We start from the raw sequence: 24,337 nt of genomic DNA, 5'->3' as shown, positions 1-24,337 counted from the left end.
TGTCCCAAACATTTCACGGTGAAATACAAGCACCAAATGACCACATCATCTCATCTCAGTTTAAGAGTCTGACCTGAAATTACTTAATTTCAGCCCAGTTATAACAACAAACAAGCCATTAGGGGGCCTTGCTTGCTTGTTTACATACTATGCCTAGTTTACAGATTAGAATTGGACAAAGATGGCAAAATTTGAGAATTGGGAAATGGTGTATGCAGAAAACTGAAGTGATCACATCTAACACAGCTTCTGAAACACTCATTAGTAAGAGAGCAATTAATTTAGTCATACAAATCATGAGGAATGCAATATTTTAACACAATTCATAAATTTTATATCAAAACAGATAAGAAGGTTTTAGTCCCAAGTGGTAAGAAGTGTTGGAGGGGGAAAACCAATAAATGAAAAAAAAATACAGAGTTCGTTTTCCGTAGACTACTGTATATTGTACAAATATGTTTTTAAAAATCTGCAATAGTATAGTTAGGAGGCGTTTCTGCGATATACTGGATGAAAACGAATACAACTACGAAAGCGTAGAAAAATATGGAATGGAACCTACTGTTGTAATACAAGGTAAACAAACGGGAAAATCGAATACAAACGTCAGAGAAATATTTGGTTTTGTTACACTTGTTGGCTGCCTGATATGCTACGGATCACGATAGATGGACAAAAAGCTCAGTTGAACTCACTAGTGGGCGGGTCTCTGCTGCCTTCAGGGACGCCTTGTGAATTGTCCTTACAACCTAACTATGACGCTTCTTGATCGAGACGAAAGTCTAAAACATGACGTATATACATCAGTCATCTTAAACATAGCCTAAGTTGTTTTATCCATTGCGCAGATCTGTAACAGAGTCACAGTTTTTGGGGTCCATGTAAATATGATCCTGGTTTGAGTCTCGATTCAGCAGTTTTACAAGTTGAGCTGACATAGGCTTCATGGTTTTGACAGAAATAAATTTTGGTTTTCATGAATCAAGATATGATTATATATCAAAATTTAAAACAAGCTTTGGACGCTTCATATAATTATGGTGCGAGGAGGATTCGCCTATGTGCATCAGGGTCTTGTACGTATACACAGAGAAAGTATTAGAGTACTAGAGTATTTTCCGAAGGTCTGCCGTGTAGTTGTAGTTAATTCCATCGGGACTGTAAAGGTGCGCTCAACTATTGGTATTGGCATTGCCGACAGCCCCTGAAGGCATCAGCGGCCCAGGGGTGGGTAGGCGCTAACTGAGCAGTATGGCGGACGATGGAGACAGTTCGAGCGGACCAGTTGACATCGGCGACGGGCAAGGGACAGCGGAGGAGTCGGACGGGCTCGGCCTCGCCAGCATGTTGCTGAATATCGGTATTGTGGTTGTGTTGGTGGCGGTTTGTCTGGCGGTGTACCGGCGGTGGGGCAGGCGGCTCGTTTCTGATGCGGACCAGGGTGACGAGGCCTCGGCGCTTCCCAAGATGAGGAGACGGGACTTTAGTCTGGAGCAGCTGCGGGAGTACGACGGGCTCGAGAACCCACGCATCCTGATGGCAGTCAACATGAAAGTTTTCGACGTTACCAGCGGCAAAAAGTTTTACGGAAAAGGTGAGAACGGGTAGCGGAGAGATGACGCGGACAGCCCCGTTAGGGTCGCAAAGTGCTGTGAGTTGTCCTAAACTAACATTTGGGCGCAAACCGTTGTGGTTAGCTTAGCTCATCCTCTGTGGCTTTGTGTTGTTGAATGGGGATGCTGGCTGATGTTAGCTCACTGGCGCGGCGTTTCAAGGTCTCTACTCAATTCGCCATTGACGCAAGCCCAGAATTTGTTGTCACGTTAGGATAAACCAGTGAATGTTTTCGGTTTACGGGTTTTCAGCTGGTGTGCAGCATGTACAAGCTAGTATGCTAATCTTAGCTCGTTAGCTCTATCCTTGTTGGCGTGAACGCGCTCGCACACACACATACACGCAATCACTCACACACACTGCGCTGTCTGGCTGTCTGGTTTGGACCCGGCTCTTGTTTACACATTGACAGGACTAAATCAGACATGTCAGAGACGTTTAAAGACACGTGTATGTATCTGCAAACTCATTGTCTTCATCATTTGTGTTCGAGCTTTTGTAAACACGGGGATAGTAAATGACATTTTAGTGCATTTACACGTCCTGCAGCAGGTAAAAGTCGTGATGCTTATTCATTTCAGCCTGCTAATCTGCATTTTCAGCGCTGGCTGACCCAACAACCGTGTGATAAACTATAATTATTCAGTCACATTCCCGGCGAGCTCATGTGTCACTGTCCCGCTATCAGACACCGCAGCACCGGCGAGGGTCGAATCGAGAGCCCCAATTACTTATGACAAGTAATTTTAGAGTCATTTTAACTGGCTGCATTACACTAGAAACACTGAAATAATCCGATGATGTCATATTTTAAAACTTTACCATCACTTGTCAAGTAAAGCCTCTGAAATGAATGAGCTGTGTAGCTTTGGGTTAGTTGACCGCTGTTAACTAAACAAGACTGGGAAGGCAGAAGCTTGTGAGGCGTTTTGTTTTGATATTTTGTTCAATAAACATTCAGCCCTCTTTTAGTTGGGCTGTGAAGTGGTAAAGAGCTGTTTTGTCTGTAAATGGTTCTCTTAGTTGACAGTGTGAGGTAAGAGTAGATCTAATCAGTGAAGTGATAAGGCTTGTGTCTGTGCCTGGATTTTTTAAGGACACGTTGAACGGCGAATTGGATTTTTTTTCTTTTTTCTTTTATTGGTTACACAAGTGACAGTAGGAAAGCTGATGGCCTGCAGTGTTTTCACATGCTGATCAGATGTTGCTCATTAGGAAGAGTTAAAGGGAAACCAGATCAACTACTGGGAATGTTCTAATACTTGTGTCTTGGCCTAGAGCCAGGCTGATAAAATGTGGTGCAAATGTGGTTCAGACATGCGTGTACTTACTGTATGTGCTGATATGCAAAAAGAGACTGGAATGGATGAATGTCTTCTAAGACATGCTAGCAACAGTATGCATGTATGTAGGGCGGTTGTTCTTAATTGAAGTAGTGCTAAACCAATTTACAAATTAGTTCTAAAAGTTTAATATTTGCCTGTCCTGTTAACTGTTAAAATTTTGATCTCGTCTTTCATGTGTTTTGTTCAACTGTGTGTGCTCTGATGAAGAATAATGTGGGGATTTTTCCGTAACTTCCTGTCTTTTTGCTCTTCTCCAGATGGTCCATATGGTATATTTGCAGGTCGTGACGCTTCGAGGGGCCTTGCAACTTTCTGCCTGGAGAAAGATGCTCTGAGGGACGAGTACGACGACCTGTCGGACCTCAACGCTGTTCAGATGGAGAGCGTGAGAGAATGGGAGATGCAGTTCATGGGTACGGTGGTTCTCTTTCGGTCTGCAAATAACAATTAATCTCATAAAAGGCCCCTAAGATATTGATTCAGCTCATATTTCACTCATGCATCTGCCAGCATCTATCCCAGAATGCTTCAGGGCCCTCGCTCACCAAAACAAAACACAAGGAAGAATGCTTGTTTCTTTTCTTTTTCTATACCTTCTAGTTTCCAACAATGGTACTGCTCAGACTTTGTATGACAATATGATAAACTGTGTGATTAGTGTTATATTTAAAGCTGTAAAGTTAGGAAATTAAGATTTTTTCTTGTTTAGCCAGAGGAGGTGCGTTTCCAATGCCACCTTATTGACCCAGCGAGGTGCATGACTAGAGCGTCACGGACTGGTTGCATCAGTCAGCCAATCGGATCCAAACAAGTCTTCGTGCAAGTGACGAGAGTGGAGCCATAAGAAAAACGGCAGCACGTAGTTTAAGCTGAGGACTGTTGTTCAAAATGTGCTCTGTTCTTGTTTTTACGTCACAAACTACAACACTCAAACCTCCCACATGTGATCGATTTGAGCTGGCTCAAGTTGGCTGCTGTGCCTTTCTTGTACTGTAGAACCCTGGAGCTGTGGTTACAGTCCTGATCACCATTGCACCATTGTGCAATGTAGTGGCTTTATTGTTTTGATTGCAACTTTTATTTTTAATGTTTTTTATTCCATAGGAGCATGTGTCATTCTTCCAGGTGGCCGTTGATCTCATTTGTTGACTTAAATATCACTCTGTGCACGCAATTAAAACCGGACTAGGCAGCTTTGCACGACGGTGTGTTTGTACAGTGAATAATTCAAAATTGTAAAAAAGCAGGTTTGAGTTAAGTAAACTTGCGGCTCCGTCAGTGTGGTCTGTCCCTGTAGGCTCTATAGAGTGCTTCCTTGCAGCTCTTCATGGCAAAATCTAAGACAAATACACATCATTCTGCATGTTATGAGCGTGTAAAAGATGCCGGTAATACTGCAGCTTCAACTTGTCGTCGCTTCTCATTCAGAAGCCGGAAATCATAGGCATTAAAGTTGCCCTGGGGCTTTTATTAACGCTGCAAAGAACACTCGTTTTCATCATCAATGACTGTGTTGAGTGATTCAATGAAGTTGTCATTTAGTCTCAGATCTATTAAGGATAATGTCAATAAGCCATCTTTATCTGTTAAACACAGGCTTTCAGTCCTGTTTGTTCAGTAGTTTACACTCCACCAAGTCAGCTTTGGAAAAACTCTCCAGTCCTTTTGCCATAGTAATTATATTGTTTTGCAGTGATTCAAATGAATTCCGTTTTCACTCAGTGTGTGCCCCTTTTGTTATTCCCACCTTTAACGCCTGGCTCTCTCATTCGCTTTCAGAAAAATATGATTATGTGGGGAGGCTGCTGAAGCCCGGAGATGAGCCGTCTGAATACACGGACGAGGAGGACATCAAGGACCACCTGAAACATGACTGAGCGGTTCCATCACACCGACCAAAGCCAGGAGCCCCAAACAGCTGCGACAGACTGCCCCTGCCCCCCCCAGACCTCCTCCTCCTCCTCCTCCTCTTCTTCCTCCTCTGCCCCGTCAATCTACCTGCCACTCCTTTACCAAGCTCCCAGCTCTTCACCTCCTGAATCTGTACGGTGGCATGGCCGCTCTGGATGGGCTGGACTCAGTCAATCGCGCCCAGTCCTCCCTCCCTCTTCATCCTGCGATGATTATCACCAACAGAAAGCGATCGAAAACCTCTAAGGGGGCTTTTTTAACGACGGCAACGTGTCTGGGGGAGGAGAGGGGTTGTGCCATTAGATGTATTTGTAAAGGAAACAAAGCTATCAAATATTTTAGTCGTTTCTCCAGGGGCGGGGTGGGGGCGCGGCTTGTTTGTCAGATGATCCCTGCGGCCGTCGCCGAGCGCTGGCTGAAGGTTGGTCTCTGGAGTGTGAAACACAGCGGTCAGAGATGATCAGCGGATGGGATGGGGAAACATTTTTTTTTTTGCTTTATTTTCTGTTTAGTCACATCATTCACAGCTGAAACCACTTTAGCTTTGGACAGCGTATCAATCAATCACTTCTGCTTTTTTTTGTTCAAGAAATACAATATTCGATCCCCCCACGTTGAAGGGCAGTGCTGTGGCCGAACCAAAGGCACTGGGCGGACATTGCATTTTTCCGGTTGTGTTTGTAGTGTAAGCACTACTAGTTCTCTTTGTTTGTCACCATGTGATTGTATTTGTCGAGTAGCATTGAGGGAGGGAGGATGTATGGATATTTGGGAGGGTCAGAGGTCCTTGCCATACGAAAGCTATTTGAGACAGGCTGAATCAGTGATTGGGAATACAAAGGGAAGGTGATAAGGCAGTTTCTAATCAATCGACTCAATTGTTTACATGCCTCACAAGCCAGCTGCAAGTCTGTAGATTCCCCCGAAAATGGTCCAAGTATTAATTGTGCCTTATTTTGTTTGTTGTATACAACATAAGTCCTGACCAGTCTAACAGAGGAGATGTACGGAGGCGTTTGTTTTGTAGACTCGGTCCCCCAGACTTTAAAGAAGGCATGCATTCTGTCAGTCGACCACGCACAGACTATAATATTTCCCCACTTCACAACCTTGTAAATAGACCGTATGAATAACTCAGTGTTACTGCCATATTTATGTAGTTGAAGAACTCCATATATATTGCTATGTCTTACTGGCCAAAACTCCCATGGATTGTTTGTTCCTTTCTTTCTGTTCCAAACTTATTTTTAAACGTGGGTGAATTTCCAAAAAGGAGTGTTGCAAAGTGCAGCAGGGTGGGACCGGGAGCTGTTCTCCAGAACTTTTCAGAGACGTTGGTTATCCTGTAAATATATCTATCATTTTATTAAAGCATGTGCAACAAAGTGAGCTATGCTGAATTCCCACCATGTCATGTATTTAAATGTTGGGTGTGCGTGTGTGTCTGCTTGACAGAGGCAGGAAGGGATTTCTTCATGCATAATAAATTGATTTGGTTAATAATTGAAGATGTCTGCAGTTTTATTTGTTTTTGGAGTCGGTATGATTTTATCAGTACCGGGCAAATGTTTTATCATCCATTAACATGTTCAATAAAGACATTTTTTCCCTCGGCAGTGTTGACAATAATAATGTATTCATACAGACATACAGATGGTGATGGCAGTAAAATGTTGGGTGTGTGTGACGACAGAAAAATAACAAAACAACACCAACATAAATGTCCATAGTTACTTTTTAAACAATTCATACTTCTTACTCACTCTTTACTGTAGCTGTACATCCAAAAATCCCTTAAAAGATTTAATTTACAATTTGAATTAACTGGGTTTGAATGATAATCCAACACGTGATGGATTGTCATGAAGAATCTACCTCCAACTGAATCGTCTTGTAAGGATTATCATGATAGGAGAAAAGTAATTGGATGTTCTGATGTAGCAAGTTACTGACGCTAAAACCGGCAATGCTAGAGAGGTAATAAGCATCACTGATTCTTTCCAGAGCACATATAACATCAATTATGTTCTTGTCATTATCAGGGTATCAAGAGTATCTGCACCCATATTGTAAATGGAGTGATTTAAACATCTGAGTTAATCTAGGGAAGCTACTGTCATACCTAGTAAGACCAGTACTACAAAGGTTCCCCCTTTCCTAAAGGGAAAGTTTCATTTAGACCTTTGCACTTTTCAGAGGACAGATAACAGTGATTCATAGCTTTCACAGAACGGCTCAATTTCCACCTCCTAAAATACCAAAATAGATGGGCATGAAACAGCAGCGATACTCGAGGATCCTTCACTGAGAAAAGATTTGTTATGATTCGCTACAGTTGTTGCTTCTGTTGGCATTTATATTTATTTATACTACTTGCACCAGTCCAGGTACAATTATGCGTATTAATTGTTGATTTTGTTCTCTTATTTCTCCATGTACTGTCCATACGTTTTCCTTCATGCACATACATTTGTCTGTATAGTTGCTCCAGACACATTGCATGCACCTGTATTCTATAAGGTAGTTATCATTGATGTTCGTTTGTTGTAACTTAAAACGTGAGTTGCATGTCTGTAAGTGACTCCTGGTCTGAGACAGCAGCTGTGCATCTAATCTTAAATTGTTCACTAAAACTGCTGGTTCACATTGTGTGGTATTTTAAACACAAGTGAGGCATCTATACACTTGACCTCTACTCTCTGAGTTATGCTCCTTCAACACCATGCAGTTCTCTCTCCAGCTCTCCCTGGCGGCTCCAGTGCACCACAGCCTTGTCGCCCCCTAGTGTAGAGGAGGTTTCCCTAGAAGTGCAATGAAATGTTGTAGTGTTGCAGATTGCTTGATCAAGTCCTGCATCCGTTGGTGATGTGTTAACATAATTTTCCCCTTTGTCAAAACCTTGTGAGGTTCCAGGTGGTGACGGTGCATAATGAGTTTGCAGTGCATATCAAATATCGAAGCACTCCAATGCCAGGAAAACGTTCAGAGCTAAGCTCTGCAAGATTTGCAGAAAGGTCGGGGAGCAGAAGATGAGGAACCTACCCAATGCTCGCCTGTTAAGATAAGATCAAACTTGATTTATCCCGAGGGAAATGCAGTACAGTAGGAGATTGAAACATTCACATCTAGTGCAAAAACAAACATGCAAGAATACATGCAAGAATACAGAAGAGCAGATATGATAAGGGGTTCAAGTACACACATTAAGAGGTACAAAGTGCAGAATGTGCAACTGGCTATGGTCATGGAATAAGAATATTTACAGTTTATACAATGTATACAGCAGACACGTATGGTATATATGATATACAGCTACGTATTGTGCAAAAGTACATTCTGTAAAAGTGATTGTGCAATGATAGATTGGGGGCTGAAAGGGGGGCATAGACCTCAGATCCCCATGTCTCCACTGTCCATCCCCCGACCCAAGGTAGATCTGTTGTACAGTCTGATGGCCAGATAAAGGAAGGATTTCCTGTGGCGTTCAGTGGTGCATCTGGGAGGGATGAGTCTTGAAAGAAGTTAAATTAAAACACACAATACATTAAGAATAATTAGCTAAATGCTAGAAAGGATAGGGGGAGCAACTGTGCCAGAACCACAAACAGTCAAACGATACAGTGTAATGTGCAGTTGTCTCACTCTCCGATCTGTGCACATCCCCCCTTCACAAATACTGGCGTCGAGTACTTTGGGCCATTTGATTAAAGCATATTTGACGGTGGAGCACAGTCAAACGATACAGTGTAATGTGCAGTTACAATGTGCCGATCTGTGCACATCAAAGACACCGACAGTCTTGACACCGACTCCTGCATCAACACCATGCGCTGCTTTATATGCTGAAGAGGAAAGGTTGCCATCATGCGTTCTGACAACAGCACAAACTTTGTGTCCTCTGAAAAGAAATTGAGAACGGCTGTTCAACAACCGATATGAATGAGCCCTGCAACTAAAGAGAATCAAGTGGCTATTCAACAGCTTGGCCACTTGGCACCATGGCAGTGTTTGGGAAAGTCAAATCCAAACAGCACAAAGAATTCATCATTCCATACTGAAAGAGCAAGTTGGGAATGATGATTTTATCAGAACAATAATGTGTGAGGTCGAGAGCATCCTTAACAACAAATCGCTCACGTGTGTATCGGGTGACCAGAATGACCTCCAGCCCCTGACACCCAATCATTAATTGCAGCTGAGTTTCCAACACAGCATAACCCAAGGCATCTTCTACAAAGATGACATGAGTTCAAAAAAGCAAAGGGGGCGATATTATATAATATAATACAATATAATATAATATAATATAATATAATATCATATCATATCATATCATATCATATCATATCATATCATATCATATCATATCATATCATATCATATCATATCATATCATACCTTACTGACTTATTCTGGACTAGTTGAATACGGAAGTCCAGTCCACTCCTACAGGAGAGCCGGAAAAGGGTCAAAAGTGTTGCTCAACCCAAAGAGTTTCTAGTTTCCACATTGGTCAACCACTTCTGCTTTCATTTAGTGCACTTGATGTCTTGAGTTCTGTAGCTGGAGTGTCTGATCCTGTATGTGGATATTTAGTGATACTATATACTGGAGAAACGATCACTCTTCAGAATATATAAACAGATCAGTGGAGGAGTTGATTGTGTTGTAGATTTGGGTGGCTTACTTACTTGTGGTTCCTAGTATCTCCAAAAGTAGAACGGGAGGCAGAGCCTTCAGTTATCAAGCTCCTCTCTTGTGGAAGCATCTTCCAGATTGGATCACCCTCTCTACGTTTAAGAGCTTGAAACTTAAGTCTTTAAACTTTCCTTTCTGATCAAGCGTATAGTTAGTACCTGCTAGACTTTCCTTGACACACAAACAGACATTAGAGTATGTTATAGGAAAGTGAGGGGAGAATAGGCCTTGGGGGTGAATTTGCTAATGGCTAATAGCCACTAAAAACATAATACAGTGCTGTGTTCAGGGTTGCCTGAGCTGCAGCTGCAACAAACCCTGAGTGGACCTGCAGTTCTCAGCAGTGACATCAGGCCAGACCTGTTTCTGTTGATCAGATCCTCTGTACCAAGTTCTGAGCATCAATACTTGGTGAGGCGATCCAAAGAGTAAGTAACTCATTTTGTCTATATATTAAACAATTCTGGATATAATGCAGAGCAAAAATCTAATACATTCCTCCAGAGCTGCTCGTTCTCTCTTCTGCTATTTCTAGTTGGCAATATGTTAAAACATTCGCACTACCTGAATCAATAACTCACAAGCCAAACACTTCTAAAGCATAAATAAAAAATGATCAGTCTGCTGGCTGGGGAGATTACATTGCTCTATCTCAGGGGTCCGCAACCTGCGGCTCCAGAGCCACATGCGGCTCTTCTGCCCATCTCCAGTGACCCCCTGTGGCTTTGACAAAAAATCCATGGAAAAGGTTATTAACAAAGGTAATTTTTGCTTTAACATTTTCATTTTCACTCATTGTTGTAAGCGATTTTTACATTCTCCAATTGTAAAAATGTTTGTCTTATACACCGAATTAAAAAAACTTTTCGGCAACAAAACTGACCAGGGTTTACCCCATTGAGGCAGCTGAAGGAAGGGGCGAGTTTACACCCGCCCCACCTCGCCGGGTGCCGCTTTAGGGACCGTGATTCAATAACTGACCCAAAAAAAATAGTTTCTCTATAATATCATGCAACTTGTTGAAGTTATTGAATAATAAAAAAGGTAAAAAATGTAGGTGTTCTCACGTGTTTGAAGTGTAGGTTGACCTCTTGTCTCTGTTGTTAAAACCAGATGAATCCTCAACTGTCCTCTGCTCATCAAGCAGCCTGTTGGGTTCCACTCTCAGAGGACAATCTCTTGCCCAATATCCATTGTGTCGCACTTGAAACAAGTCTCTGACCTTTCTCTGCCTCCTCCTTGACATCCGTGTCTGAGACCACAATCATGACCATGATCATGACCACGATCAAGACCTCGATCATGACCACTCTACAGCCTGTCAGTTGTCGGTTCACTCCTCTCCTTCTTGTCATTCAGATATCTTTCAACACAGATGTCAACACAGTCCCATGTGACAGAGTCAGATTTCACCATGTCAATGATTTCTGGTCCGATGATGTCTCAGCCTTGTATATGCGGCCAGACTCATGTGTCGGATGTGTCCTTGGGATGGAGCATGATGAAGGTTCGGTTGCTGAGCTAGATCCAGCCACATCGGATTCTCCCATGCTGCTGCTGAGGTCTGGAGAGAATAGCTGTTAGGTGTCTGAAGCGCTTGGTTGTGTAGGTGCAGGCTGTGTTCTGGCGGAGCCGAGTCCAGATCCAGTACAGGCTCTAGTTTGAGACACTGAGACATAGACGTTAGTATACCTGTCCATGCCTTGCATTTTCTGTCCCTGAAGTATATGCTTCTTGTAACCAACATGCACATGCTTTCCAATCTGCCTTTGATGGCTTTTCTTTTTTTCCTCTCTTTGAGGTTTGCATCTCTTTAAGGATTTCTTTTCTTTCTTCTAATTTTGTTTAATTGTGCTGATTTGTTTACATTTTTTATTTTTCAATTTAATTTAATTTAATTTAATTTAATTTAATTTAATTTAATTTAATTTAATTTAATTTAATTTAATTTAATTTAATTTGGACCTCTGAATTCTTTGTTATAGTGCATTTTACTATCCACACACAATCCAGACGTCTCCAAGAGGCAAGCGAGAGGCTGCATAGTGGTTTTATACACTAGATAGATAAAGACAAGGCAGACAAGGCCACACACACATCACATAGTCTAAAGACTAAATGATTAGTGAGGTGAGGGGAAAATGTTGTCTTGGTAGTCTTCTAACCATCAAAAGGAGCAACCAGTCATACCAACACATACCAAAAACACATATCCGGTAAAGTTTAAAACAGCAGAAGATTCAGGTGACAAAGTCACAAAGACTGTGAATATCTCAGTTTTGAAAAAAATCCAAAGTTATGATTTAATTTAAAACGTGCGTGTTCATCCTTCTTTACATCAAATCACACAGATCTATTGTATGCATATGTAAACATGCCAGCCCCTTGTGGTTGTTTTGTCTCTGTTGTAGTTTTTCAAGATATGAAATAAATGAAACAGTTTTGTCTATAATTATTGATGTTGAGTAATTATTGGTTTCCTATATGACAGCTGCTGCCCCGTTTTGCCCCCACCCCCAATGTTGTGTGGGATTCACTATGTGGACACATCAGTAGTTTTGATGGCTTAAAAGAACACATAGTATTTATATTGTATGTTTGGCATTTCTTGGTAAGGGAAACATCTGTCCCAACAAGAGTGAATGTTGATGTTTTTGGTATGTTGGTCATCACAGAAACAGAAACAGCCAACTGAGTGAAAAATTATCGTTACATTTTTGAGTAGTTTATTTCAGATTTTGGATGGATTTTCTTAAACATACACACAACAGCAAAAGTCTCTGTGAGTAATGTAAATTCTTGTTCATGGTCTAGTTCGGCACACACTCTCTATAACTCATACCGGGATCCCTTGCTGCCCTCCAGTGGTGGACAGGCGCACATGCACTCGGTACGGGGAAACCTCCCTCCGTGTGTGTGCGTGTGTTTGTGTGTGTGTGTGTGTATGTGGAATGCGGGTCGAGCGGAACTCGCGGAAACAACTGCGCTACACATCAAACTCAAACACCGGCTCGCTTCAGCCCGACAAGCTCTGTATGTACTGTCCCTTCTACTTCCAATTATTCTCTAATTTAAGTCATGTACATCTCTTTCAGTATGTTCTTATCGGGCTAGTTAGCGAGTTTATATTTGAGTTATGCTCGCACTTAGCTGTCCGCTAGTAAAACGCGACATCGTCATTTAAAATGGCGCCAAAGATTAACCTGAGCCAGTGGACCGCTGGTAAATCCGTCATGCAGTGCTGCTGGTTAGCGAGACGGAAAGCACAACAACAGTAATTGAAAGCTTTCACGCGTGTACTAACCCTGAATCCGGGTGGATATTGTGGACAATTTGTTATCCACTAACCTTGGGTGGATAACAGTTTTACTGATTGTTAATGAGGGGCATCGATTTTGTGTCAGCAAAACATCTAACCTAGGTGTTAGCCTGTAGCTAACGAGCTAGTCGACTTAGCTTAGCACCAACACCAGCCAAGTTAAACACACAGGCTACGAGCTGATACGTTAGTAAACACGCACGGGAGGACAATGTTTGCTAAAATCAGACAGTTTGCCGAAATTACGCGTTAGTCAAAATAATAATGTTATTTGTAATGGTTGTACAACAAATCTTGATCATAAACAACATGCTCATTTGCAGCGCCGGGTGTGGGTGGGCCGCTTATTGCATAACGGTTATGGCTGATTGGCTATGTGGCTAATGTTGGCCAGATAGAAATCAATTTGACCACAAATTGTATATGGCTATCGGGAAGAAGACGTATGAGAAGATTGTGAGCTCTCGTCTGTTGCGTCGTATGAGCATCTCACGAGGGGTAACTTCAGAAAGTAGCTGTTTTGGCCAGTTAGCAAAAGTTAGCCACTATTTAGCCTAGCGCTACTGTTGTTTACTTGAAGGAGGAACGTGAACGTCACTCAAACTGTGGCTAACTGTTAGCATCACCAGCCTAGCCAACTTCTTGTTGCAGTTTCCCCACGCATATTCCGGGACATCTGCGCCTGTCGCTAGTGTCTAAAGTCGTTAGTGTTTACGACGACGAGGCGTAGTTATGTCCTTATACTGCATGTGGCAATTTGTTGTCATCGCTGCTGCATAATGTGTTGTGTGTACACGTGATGTTGCTGTGCTGTCATCTCTGCCAGGGGTGAAGTTCGCTACTGCAGTGCTTATCTTATAATAAAAGAACACGATTTAAAAATACTCCAAATAATAATAGATGAAGACACGATTGCTTCTCTACCCACTGTCTGGAGATTGATACATTATGTCTTAAATTGTAGCCAATACTTTCATATTTGATCCGATTACTCATCTTTTTACGCATTTGGCATCCTACATAAGTTTAACTATGTTCAGCTGCTATGAATTAACTTAACTAAATTGCTTTTATTCCATTAGGGTCAGTAACTAGATTGTTGTCCTTTTAGATATCAGCCAATGACACCGTCAGAGGTAAAATACAACACAATTCCCAGTGTAAGAGGGCAGATTGTGTATATTTATAAAACTAAAATTAAGTGCTGCAACTGGTTATTGAGGGTTATTTAATTTGTTATAGGTTGAATAGGTTAAATAGGTTAAAGTTTAGACACATTTGTGTGTAGATTAATTAAGTAAGACATTCGCCGACTCAGATATTTTAATCTTTGTGTCCTCTTAGATTGTTCCCATTTAATTCACTCAACAAGTGTGTCAGAGGTGTTTAAGACGCATCCTTTATTCTTAACAAGATGCCATACTGTCATGTTTAACAGGGGTCATATTCCTTATCTTATTTCCAAGAGTGAAAATGTGTTTAATTTGATTTTAATTGAACTTTTATTTCCCGTCTCGTTTGTGAAGTGCTGCTATGTCGGAGGCAAAGATGAAGAGAAGCAGGCACCCCAGCAGCAGTGACGACTCTGACAATGGAAGTAAGTAAAATGTTGTCCCTGCTGACTCATCCAGGCCCAAATATAGACCTGAATGAGGTCAGCACAAACCCACCACCATCCTCAGTTTCACACGTTTAAGTACAAAGCACTAAATCTGATCATTTTGAATGTATACATGAAAATATTTAGTGAGTTAAATTTGAATGAATAATGTATGACAGTCTGTAAAAAGTCAGGGTACCTGGCTTTGAAAAGAATATCTCCAAATATTCTTTTTGGCTTTTCTTTAGCAGAATGTACTACTGTATACCAGATACCAGTCTTAACAGATCACACTCCTGAAGTGACACACATGCACAAAAGCATACCTTCATGTCACTTATGGATAGCACAAACAATACTCTCATATTTAACAGCATCACCTCCGATCTTGAGTTCCGAAAGCTCTGTAGGCCGGTGGCCCGTATTTTGGAAAAACAAAGACCTGTTGCTCCGAAAATACTTCCTAGGTTCCTAACAAGTTCCTAAGATATGTCATTCAACTACATATTACAAAAAAGATTTTACAAATTGTATTATCACTCCAAATACTTAGATTATATTATTAGCTCTCTAATCTCATTGTCCCTGCACTGAAACACTGCATCCCCATTGTCCTCTATCTTTCTTGTTATTTTTCTTGCATTCAGAAGAAGAATTTGGAATGAACCCTGCTGTGAAGAGTGTGGTCTGTTTAGATGTGAGGCTGTTAATTAAAAGCAAACAGAAATGATGTGATTTCTCACATGTCTTCTCTCCTCCAGGTAATTCCACCTGCTGGTCCCAGCATTCAAAATCAAAGCACAGGAGAGGCTCAGGAAAGAAGGCCTCTGAGGTACATATATGCTTGCTAAAGTATTTATGAGGATGTAGCAGGGAGTGCATAGACAGTGATTGACCTCTTTTAACAATTTCACATCTGCCAAATGAGTCTTCTGGACAAACTCCTAGATAGTGTAATACTCACAGCTGGTTTGCAAACATTGTCCTTTTTGGCCGCTTCACACTGCTTTTGATTCAACCAATGAAAGCAACACCAGGATAACTAACAATGACTAGCCTAGGATTCTGATTGGCATGGGCTTCATTGGAGTCCTATACACACACAGCAATCAAGAACAAATCACACCTCATTAGAATTGTGTGTACTAGTGTTATTTTTGGAAAAAACAAAAAAGAAGCTTAGCACTTTCTCTGACAGATTCCTTCTGTACAGACAAAAAGCAGTGCAGCAGTTTCTCTCGCTCAGTTAAATATTGTCATTGTGAGTTTATTTTTATTTTTTTTGTCTGACTTTGCTGCAGGTATTCAGGACAGACCTAATCACTGCTATGAAAGTTCATGACTCGTACCAGCTGAATCCCGAGGATTACTACGTCCTTGCTGACCCATGGAGGCAGGAGTGGGAGAAAGGTGTCCAGGTTCCTGCCAGTCCTCAGTCCATCCCGCAGCCTGTTGCCCGGTAAGGTGACCACTTAGGGCCATGTTTGTACATGAGACACGCTGCCCAAAGTATGGCCACATGAGAGTGTTGTATGTGTGCAGTGTATGTATGTGTGTACTGTGAAATGAATGTTAAATTTACTAAGGTTGCAGCTAAATACACAATCCGCGAATGCGCCCACCTACTAAGCGCATTTGGCGAGTGAATGAGAGTTTCAAAACCGCTGTTGAACCGTGGAATCTGTCCAACAGGGAGCGCAGAAAATTAAATGAAGACCTAAATTTAGTGATATTGAAATCCAAATGCTAATCAATGAAGTACACAATACTTAGCACTTATTAGTACTCGATTCAACTTCAACTCCTAAAAGTCAAATTTGGGTGTCCTATTTCTTAGAAAATCCATGCAACGGGAATCACTACTGAAGAAATAAGAAATATGTTTATTATTCAGTAGATGTTGCTGTTCTTAAAGATGAAACTGTCCTGAATTAGAGGCAGGTTTGCTACAACATTTGTGATTCGGTGTGTTGCATACTTCCGCAATCATGGAATATGTGTTTTCGATTTATTTAAATGGGTTTGCTGAGCGAAGGGAGGACTAGCAGTATGGGAGTACAATCTCTGGCTCCAATACAATTGGAAGAAGTCCCAAAACTCCTGTTTAGTAGGTTGAATATTTTTCAGGAAATTGATGTGCTTGTGCGGCATAACAGTGTATTCAGCACAAGGGACAGTGTGCGACAAAATGCAGATTGTTGTTGTTACAATGTCAGCAACTGCTAATACAGTATGTATTTACTGTATTCGGATAAAATAGAACTGTAGAAGTGCTAGTCCTTGTGATGACTTACAGAGCTGACACGCAATGAGCTTCCAGGCCTGTTTGAGACATCACACAAATGTTTTTCCAGAAGGTGTCAATTCTGCACCCCAAACCATTGCAAAAGCCTTTGGACATCTGGTCCTCAATATTTAAAGAAACAGTTTATGGCTCTGATAAGAGGGTTGTGGGTCTGATTAAGGGTCAGAAAGCAAATCTGGAAATGATGTGAAATCGAATTTTGGAAATGATGTGAAGCTTCAGTTCTTCATAACAGGACGATAACCAGTCTAAGAGGCCAACCCCTGACTGAATATTTCTAGAGCTTAAATGAAATGTGACTTATTGTGATCGTATTGTAGTAAAATGAAACATCTTTGGTCTCTCTGTTGTGCAGGGTGCTGGCAGAAAAGGGGAAGGAGGTTATGTTCGTCAAGCCCAAAAAATTCATAAGGACATCGGGCTCGGAGGCGCTGGGCTACGTGGACATCCAGACACTGGCAGAGGGGATGTGTCGCTACGACCTGAATGAGGAAGATGTAGCCTGGCTGCAGATCACCAACAAGGAGTTTGCTGATATGGGTGAGTAGAAAAGAAATAAATTAGCTTTGCATTACATTTTTCAAATGAGTCTTAGATGGAGTTGAAACTGTCTGGTCAGCATTCATATACATCAGACATTCTGTGAAGCTTGAAGCTTCACTTAAACACAACGGGGTACTCAGCCAGCTTCCCCTGAACAAAATGAAAGCATCAGTATCACATTAACTTTTCTTATCAGTCATGACTGTAAAAGCAGAGGCAGCAAAAATCAGTGTGACTGAGCACCACCTAAATAATTTCGGATGTCTTAACCTGTTTATCTTTAAAACCCAATGAGCTTCACTGCCTCCACTCCTTTAGGTTCACAAAGTTTGTCTAATTTAATGTTTTTCAGCAGGTTTTTCTTATTAATTTCCAGCTGCCTGGGTATCTCTGACCACATGTTTGTTTAGTCTACACATACTGTGAATCGTCAGTTTGTTCTTGGCAGTTTCTTTGCCTTCAATTTGGATGGCTGACTCACACACCAAATAGACAATGTGTTTCGAGTGTTCTGACAAGGATTTCAGCTTAACAAAACAATACATGGCTTTGGCTTTAAACTACATGTTTTTTAAAGAATCAGAAAACTCCACTCCTATAAACTGCTGATAAGTGTTCAAAGACATCAGTAAACAGTTTCTTGTCATGTCCAGCCATGCCTATGTTAGATGAAATAACCATGGAGCGAGTGATGGAGGAGTTTGAGCACCAGTGCCACGACAACATGACCCACGCTATGGAGACGGAGGAAGGGCTGGGCATTGAGTATGATGAGGATGTCGTGTGTGACGTATGCCAGTCGCCTGACGGCGAGGACAACAATGAGATGGTCTTCTGCGACAAGTGCAACATCTGCGTTCACCAGGTCAGAGGTCAACAAACATTATTTTGTTTTCCAGACCATAAGATGTCTGACTTCTGTCTTGTCTTTGTGATACTCTGGAAGGGATAACACATTTGCTTGTTTGCAGTTTTATGGTGTTGTGACAGCTTGATAGGCGAAAAATGAAAATGAATCCACCTGTTCACATCATCTGTTGCTATGGCTATTATCTGATACACACACAGACATACACGCAGTTTCGCCCCTTTATCTCAGCGGCTGTGCTGAATTGATTTCTGCTCGCTGTTTGCTTTTTACTCAGCTGTCTGCCTGTATTCCTTGCTTACAGGCGTGTTACGGCATTCAGAAAGTCCCAAAGGGCAGCTGGTTGTGCCGGATCTGTGCACTTGGCATCCTGCCAAAGTGTCAATTGTGTCCAAAAAAGGGTGGAGCCATGAAGCCCACCCGAAGTGGAACCAAGTGGGTCCATGTCAGTTGTGCCTTGTGGATTCCAGAGGTAAAGACAGTAACATATACAAATATCTTCATTTTAGTATTTGGTTCTTTTTGAGCTGGAGGGAAATTTTGATTAAAAATGTCATCTTTTGTTTTTCAGATTCTATCTGTACATAGCATCACTCTTTGTGCAGCAGAATAATCTTGATTGTTTCAACATAAAGGAAGTTATCACAGAAAAAATAGTCAGATATCTTATAATTCCTTTTGATGTTTATTCTGACCGTTAAGAGTATGGGGTTTTATTCCTTTGAAACCTCCAGTATTGAACATTTTACAAGCTGTGGGTAGAACTTGCCATATGGCATTTCTTTCTGTCTATCATCATAAGTGCTTAGAAGGTGTGCTATTTTGTGTTACCTCCTGTGTAGGTGAGCATTGGGAATCCAGAGAAGATGGAACCAATCACCAATGTATCCCACATTCCCAGCAACAGATGGGCTCTGATCTGCTGCCTGTGCAAGGAGAAGACTGGAGCCTGTATTCAGGTAAAGTGCTGACCAAGTGTGGCTGCTGCACCCAAAATAAACCCCCTACAACCCGTGTCTGTTAGAAACAGTGCTATAAATGATACTATACTTTGTGGTTTCTGCTACAGTGCTCAGCAAAAAACTGCCGGACTGCCTTCCATGTGACGTGTGGCCTCACTGCCAGCCTTGAAATGAACACCATCCTTACAGACGAGGATGAAGTCAAATTCAAGTCCTACTGTCCCAAACACACCGGGATGGAAGGGGACGAGTCCCGGGGGCGAGACTCGGAAGGCGAGGAAGAGAAAGAATGTCCCAGAGACAAGAAGGGCAAGAGAAGGGGCAGGGTCAGAGGAGAAGATGATGCTTCTTTGTCTTTGTCTCCTTGCTCTGTTGTTCCCCAACTTGCCAAGAGAACTCCCAGCGAGGCGGAGGGGATCAGCTGCCGCCAGCAGGAAGAGAAAAGGGTCAACCTCCGCAAATTGAAGGTGCAGGAGATGGAGGAGTGCTTCTATCAGTTTGTGGATGTGGAGGAAGTAGCAAATCACCTGAAGCTGCTGTCAGAGACGGTGGACTTCCTCTACCAGTACTGGAAACTTAAACGGAAAGCCAACTTCAACCAACCTCTCCTCACTCCTAAGAAAGACGAGGAGGAGAGCCTGGCACGCCGTGAGCAGGAGGTGCTGCTGCGAAGGCTGCAACTCTTCACACATCTCCGCCAGGACCTGGAGAGGGTAGGTCGTCATTCCCACCTCCCTGCAATTCAAAAATGCAGAGAGTTTTGAAGTTTGAAGCCAATTTATTCTTGTCATCCTTGTTTATTGTCTTGACCTGCTGTTCTTCAGGTTCGTAACCTGACCTATATGGTGACTCGGAGGGAGAAGATGAAGCGTTCGCTGTGGAGAGTCCAGGAGCAGATTTTCCAGCACCAAGTCCGACTGCTTGATCATGAACTGCTTACCGGTGAGTGCACAGAGGAGATTCAGTTAGTGTTGGAACATAACATTTTAACTGCTTAATGTATGGATTTGATCAAGAAGGCTGTTATCCCAGTTCCTGGCACATTTTACTGTGGCTTCCATGCACTTCTGTAGGTTATAAAACATGATGTAGTTGTGTTGTGTATTTAATAAGCTTGTAAGCACTAATTCTAATTCTATCGTTATATTAAAAGGACAGTCACATTCATGTGTGCATATGCTGGAACCACAAGCATATATTACAAGTTGATCAGGTCCAACCAGGGCACATTTCTGTGATTTAACATCAAAAATATTTATGTACGTGCCATTTAACATCCCTAAATGCAATGAAGTACTTCAGTTGAATTAAACAAATATATATATCTGTTCTTTCTGCTGTAGGTGATCCTTCAGCAAAAGATTTGGAAAAACTTTTTTCGACGAGTTGGTTATCCACACAGGGCTCTCAGTCTTGTTCCCTTTGGAGTCAATCTGGACCTAAAGCCAAGAGAGGGTCTTCAAAACAGGAGTCGAGGGGAAGCAGAGAAAGAAGAAGCCTTCCTGACTCTCCTCACACTCATAAAACGGACATGGTCGACAAAGTGCTTGAACATAAAGACAGTGCAGGCACCAAAGTCAAAGAGTCTGTACCTGCTGACATGTCCAGTGACAACAAAAATCAAAAGACAGAGGACAGCCAGGAGATTAACCACTCAATGCTTCATAAACTAGAGGATGGTCAGGAAACGATTCCTCTCAAGCCACACAAGCATGAGATCAGGAAAGGCTCCAGGAGGGAGGTCTTATGGCTGGAAGATGAGGCGGGGAGGGTGGACACAGCACTGGCCAGACAGAAAGGAGAAAACGCACATGAGCAAGAAGACAGAAGGAGAAAAAGGAAGAATGAGGTGAATGAAGCCTTTCCCAGCCAGGTGAAAAATAGGTTTGGGTCAAAGCATCTGGAGAAAACTGTATCCATCAGGCTGGTCGATATAAGAAACTCAGAAACCGATAACTACTTCATCGATGAAGTAACAAACAGAAGAGGTCCTGTTTCTCTGGAATCTGTGACCAACACTAAGCTCAACAAAACCAATGTGGTCCTAGACACAGCCCCCAAAGCTAATGGTTGGCTGAAGAAAGCCCACAGTGCCTCAGCAAACGGCTCCCGGACGTCTAACAAACCTGTAGGTGGACATCTTAAAAGCTGGGGGAAGTTCAAGATCCCCAGGCGAAGCGAGCGACCTCCATCGAGGGATCAGGAGATTGTCGAGCAACGCAAACCACTCCTCAGGCCTCTGACCAACACACCAGAGCCGTCGCATCCCCGGATGCGGCTCCGTTCCGGGCTAGAGAACGATGTTTATGACGCTGAGACCAACTCAAGTGATGGTGAGGTGGAGCCCCGTTTGAAACGATGCCACTCTCACCCACTGAGGGGTGACTCATCCCTCAGCCGGCGCTATGGGTCCGACATTATTCGCCGAGGCGTACTGGCCTCTTGATGGTGCTCTGGCATGAGCAGGAGCAACACTTACAAATAAGCTGCACTGTGTTAGTCAGGAAATGATGATGCTTGCTCTCTTTGTATCTTTATTTTTCCCAAGAAATTATTGAAATGCCCAGATTACAACAGAATTGATATTTATTTTTTATTTGTAACATATGTAAAATTGGCAAAAAAATGTTTTACTTTTTACCTTGAGCTAGTTTTATTTTTTCTTCAAGTAAAACGATGTCAAGTTGCCACTTAATTCTTATTCAGCTATTTACAAGTGAAAGCATCATTTAGGGAGACGATGTAATTGTTGCTTGGGACCATAAGCTTACAATGTAAGTTGATTTTGACATAGTATTACACTCGTCCATGAGTTGATTGCACTTAGTTGAAAAGCTGAAAACACATAAAATGTCCCTCATCCTTTCAATGCAATAACACTAGTTGTATCAATACAATTACAAAAACCACAAAGTCAAACTGCTCAGCCTTTACAGTTATTAACATCCGTCATCCTTTTTTCAGTGTATATCCAAACCTCATCCAGCTACAATTGTTAATACATTATTAACAAAAGGAATTCAGACTGATTTTGTAGTTGTCATTTAGCACTTAAGTGTAACTAAACTACAATATTGTATCCGTCATGTGCCTAACTGTTATTTGAAGTATTTGCACTAATAGAGGATGGCACAGGTGTGAAGTACAAGTAGAATTATTTTTACACTGAAAAGGCATTTTGTACCCTTGGCCGCTGCTCTACTACTGTTATGCAAAAATAATCTTGTTTTGTCATGTCTTAAAGAGGAATAAATCTCTGGAGGACTTCAGACAATACTCTTCAATCCATTCTGCTTGAAATACAGTTGCCTCTGAATCAGAATGTTGCATGGTTATATGCCCAAACTTGCAAGGGGTACTTAAGTAGAACAGTTGTGTCCAGAGTTACACCTCCAACCAGAAAAGGGAACTAAGTTTGGGAATCACAACAAAATTGAAAGCGCACAAATCAAGATAAAGTACACTTTGGATGTCTTTGTCACTTGCTTTTGAGCACGCAGCTGGCTACGTATCACATAAGAAGCTCGAGGATAGGACCACAAATTTTGACATGGCAGTGGTGGGATTTGAAATAATACCTCCAGAGAGACTGGAGGCTACATTCAGCGCGTACAAATAGCAGTCAGCTTTCATGCACATATTGCTGCAAAATGACATGAGGAGGATGGATGGAGTTTCTTCAGGTGTTCCGTGTGAAGACAGGTTAAGAGGAGCCAATGTTCTCGTATTCCACAATGGAAATCATGGTCTCCCACGTTGAAAAAAAAAGGAGATGACTTAGCAGAGGATGGTTTTGATCCATCGACCTCTGGGTTATGGGCCCAGCCGATTCCGCTGCGCCACTCTGCTTGTTGTGAAAGGTTGTGTGGACTGAGAGCAGCGTGGGCCCCGACTGACGACATTGCAGGAGTGAAAAAGAATGACCTAGAAATGAACCAAATGTCTTAGGGCGATTCTGACAATGTTCGATAAGGCCATTGCAAATTCAATGTCTTACATCAAGTAGTCCAGTGCATCTTGAAGTCTGGCAACAACATAGCTTCAGCTTACGAGCTAAGGTATGTGTGGTAGTGGTGGTGTTTGAATGACCTAATGGCCTTTGGAACGCCAGTTCATCATGACAATCACATCAAACCTCATGGATGGATGGAGCCCCATTTAAGAAGATGGAAATGGCAGTGGTGGGATTTGAACCCCCGCCTCCGAAGAGACTGGAGCCTTAATCCAGCGCCTTAGACCGCTCGGCCACACTACCTCCCCCTTGGGTTTGTGCTACAGACGTGGCTCAATCAGATCCCTCACCGATATAAACAGCGGCCAAGTGAGATGCAAACAATGTTCAAAAATTGAACATGGAGTTGGATGGCTGGGGTTTTGTTTGAAGATAGGTTCAGTCAAGCCGATGTAATCTCTATTCAAAAATGAGAAACGTGGTTGTCAGACGTTTTAAAAGTGCGCTAAGCATAGGGTGGTTTCGGTCCGTCGTCCGTTGGGTGATGGGCCCAGCACGCTTTCACTGAGGCACTCTGCTGTTTGGTCAATGTTTTGTGTAAGGTGAGCAGGGTCACACCCTTCAAAATCTGGTGATGTTCAAGGGTTAAAAAAGAATGCTTTAGAACTTCAGTACTGCATTCCATTCTAAAGTCCAGCAACAATGATGGCTCTGTTGTTGCAACAAAATGTCTTCAGCTTGGGAAGTAAGGTATGTTTGGCAGTGGTGGGATTTGAACCCACGCCTCCACAGAGACTGGAGCCTAAATCCAGCGCCTTGGACCGCTCGGCCACACTACCACACGCAGATGTGTTTCTTCTGCTTAGACCACTGATGTTTGGAACCCACAACAAAATTAAAAGATCACAAATCAAGATAAAGTACACTTTGGATGTCTTTGTCACTTGCTTTTGAGCACGCAGCTGGCTACGTATCACATAAGAAGCTCGAGGATAGGACCAAAAATTTTGACATGGCAGTGGTGGGATTTGAAATAATACCTCCAGAGAGACTGGAGGCTACATTCAGCGCGTACAAACCGCAGTCAGCTTTCATGCACATATTGCTGCAAAATGGCATGAGGAGGATGGATGGAGTTTCTTCAGGTGTTCCGTGTGAAGACAGGTTAAGAGGAGCCAATGTTCTCGTATTCCACAATGGAAAACATGGTCTCCCAGGT

General features: G+C 42.3%; 2 protein-coding genes and 2 non-coding genes across 5 annotated transcripts; 2 read left to right on the top strand and 2 right to left on the bottom strand.

Moving 5' to 3' along the window:
• The first annotated feature begins 1,196 nt into the window (after positions 1-1,196).
• On the top strand, positions 1,197-6,379 carry pgrmc2 (progesterone receptor membrane component 2). The gene is made up of 3 exons (XM_076146682.1): positions 1,197-1,594; positions 3,218-3,373; positions 4,740-6,379. Exons 1-3 carry the CDS (start codon positions 1,252-1,254, stop codon positions 4,835-4,837), a joined length of 597 nt encoding a protein of 198 aa, XP_076002797.1. The 5' UTR covers positions 1,197-1,251; the 3' UTR covers positions 4,838-6,379.
• Positions 6,380-12,486: 6,107 nt separating this feature from the next.
• jade1 (jade family PHD finger 1) lies at positions 12,487-22,450 on the top strand. 2 transcript variants are annotated; one of them, XM_076146679.1, is made up of 11 exons: positions 12,487-12,602; positions 14,415-14,485; positions 15,250-15,320; positions 15,790-15,947; positions 17,149-17,333; positions 17,990-18,201; positions 18,509-18,676; positions 19,047-19,163; positions 19,274-19,879; positions 19,991-20,108; positions 20,510-22,450. In XM_076146679.1, the coding sequence occupies exons 1-11, from the start codon at positions 12,514-12,516 to the stop codon at positions 21,610-21,612; spliced, it is 2,898 nt and encodes a 965-aa protein (XP_076002794.1). In that variant the 5' UTR covers positions 12,487-12,513; the 3' UTR covers positions 21,613-22,450. The 2 variants fall into 2 exon arrangements, with proteins under 2 accessions (XP_076002794.1, XP_076002795.1); XM_076146680.1 differs by lacking the exon at positions 12,487-12,602 and adding an exon at positions 12,639-12,843.
• An 889-nt stretch (positions 22,451-23,339) lies between these two features.
• trnal-aag (transfer RNA leucine (anticodon AAG)) lies at positions 23,340-23,421 on the bottom strand. The gene has a single exon. It is a non-coding gene; the product is annotated as a tRNA-Leu (tRNA).
• A 454-nt stretch (positions 23,422-23,875) lies between these two features.
• Positions 23,876-23,957, bottom strand: trnal-uag (transfer RNA leucine (anticodon UAG)). Its single transcript has one exon. It is a non-coding gene; the product is annotated as a tRNA-Leu (tRNA).
• Positions 23,958-24,337: the final 380 nt, after the last annotated feature.

Source organism: Genypterus blacodes, unplaced genomic scaffold (genome assembly GCF_046128005.1).
Source record: "Genypterus blacodes isolate CSIRO-AG114 ecotype Tasmania unplaced genomic scaffold, CSIRO-AGI_Gbla_v1 ptg000033l_1, whole genome shotgun sequence".
Lineage (NCBI taxonomy): Eukaryota > Metazoa > Chordata > Actinopteri > Ophidiiformes > Ophidiidae > Genypterus > Genypterus blacodes.
The sequence above is the reverse complement of the archived record's forward strand: the minus strand, read 5'-3'. Positions and strand labels throughout refer to the sequence as shown.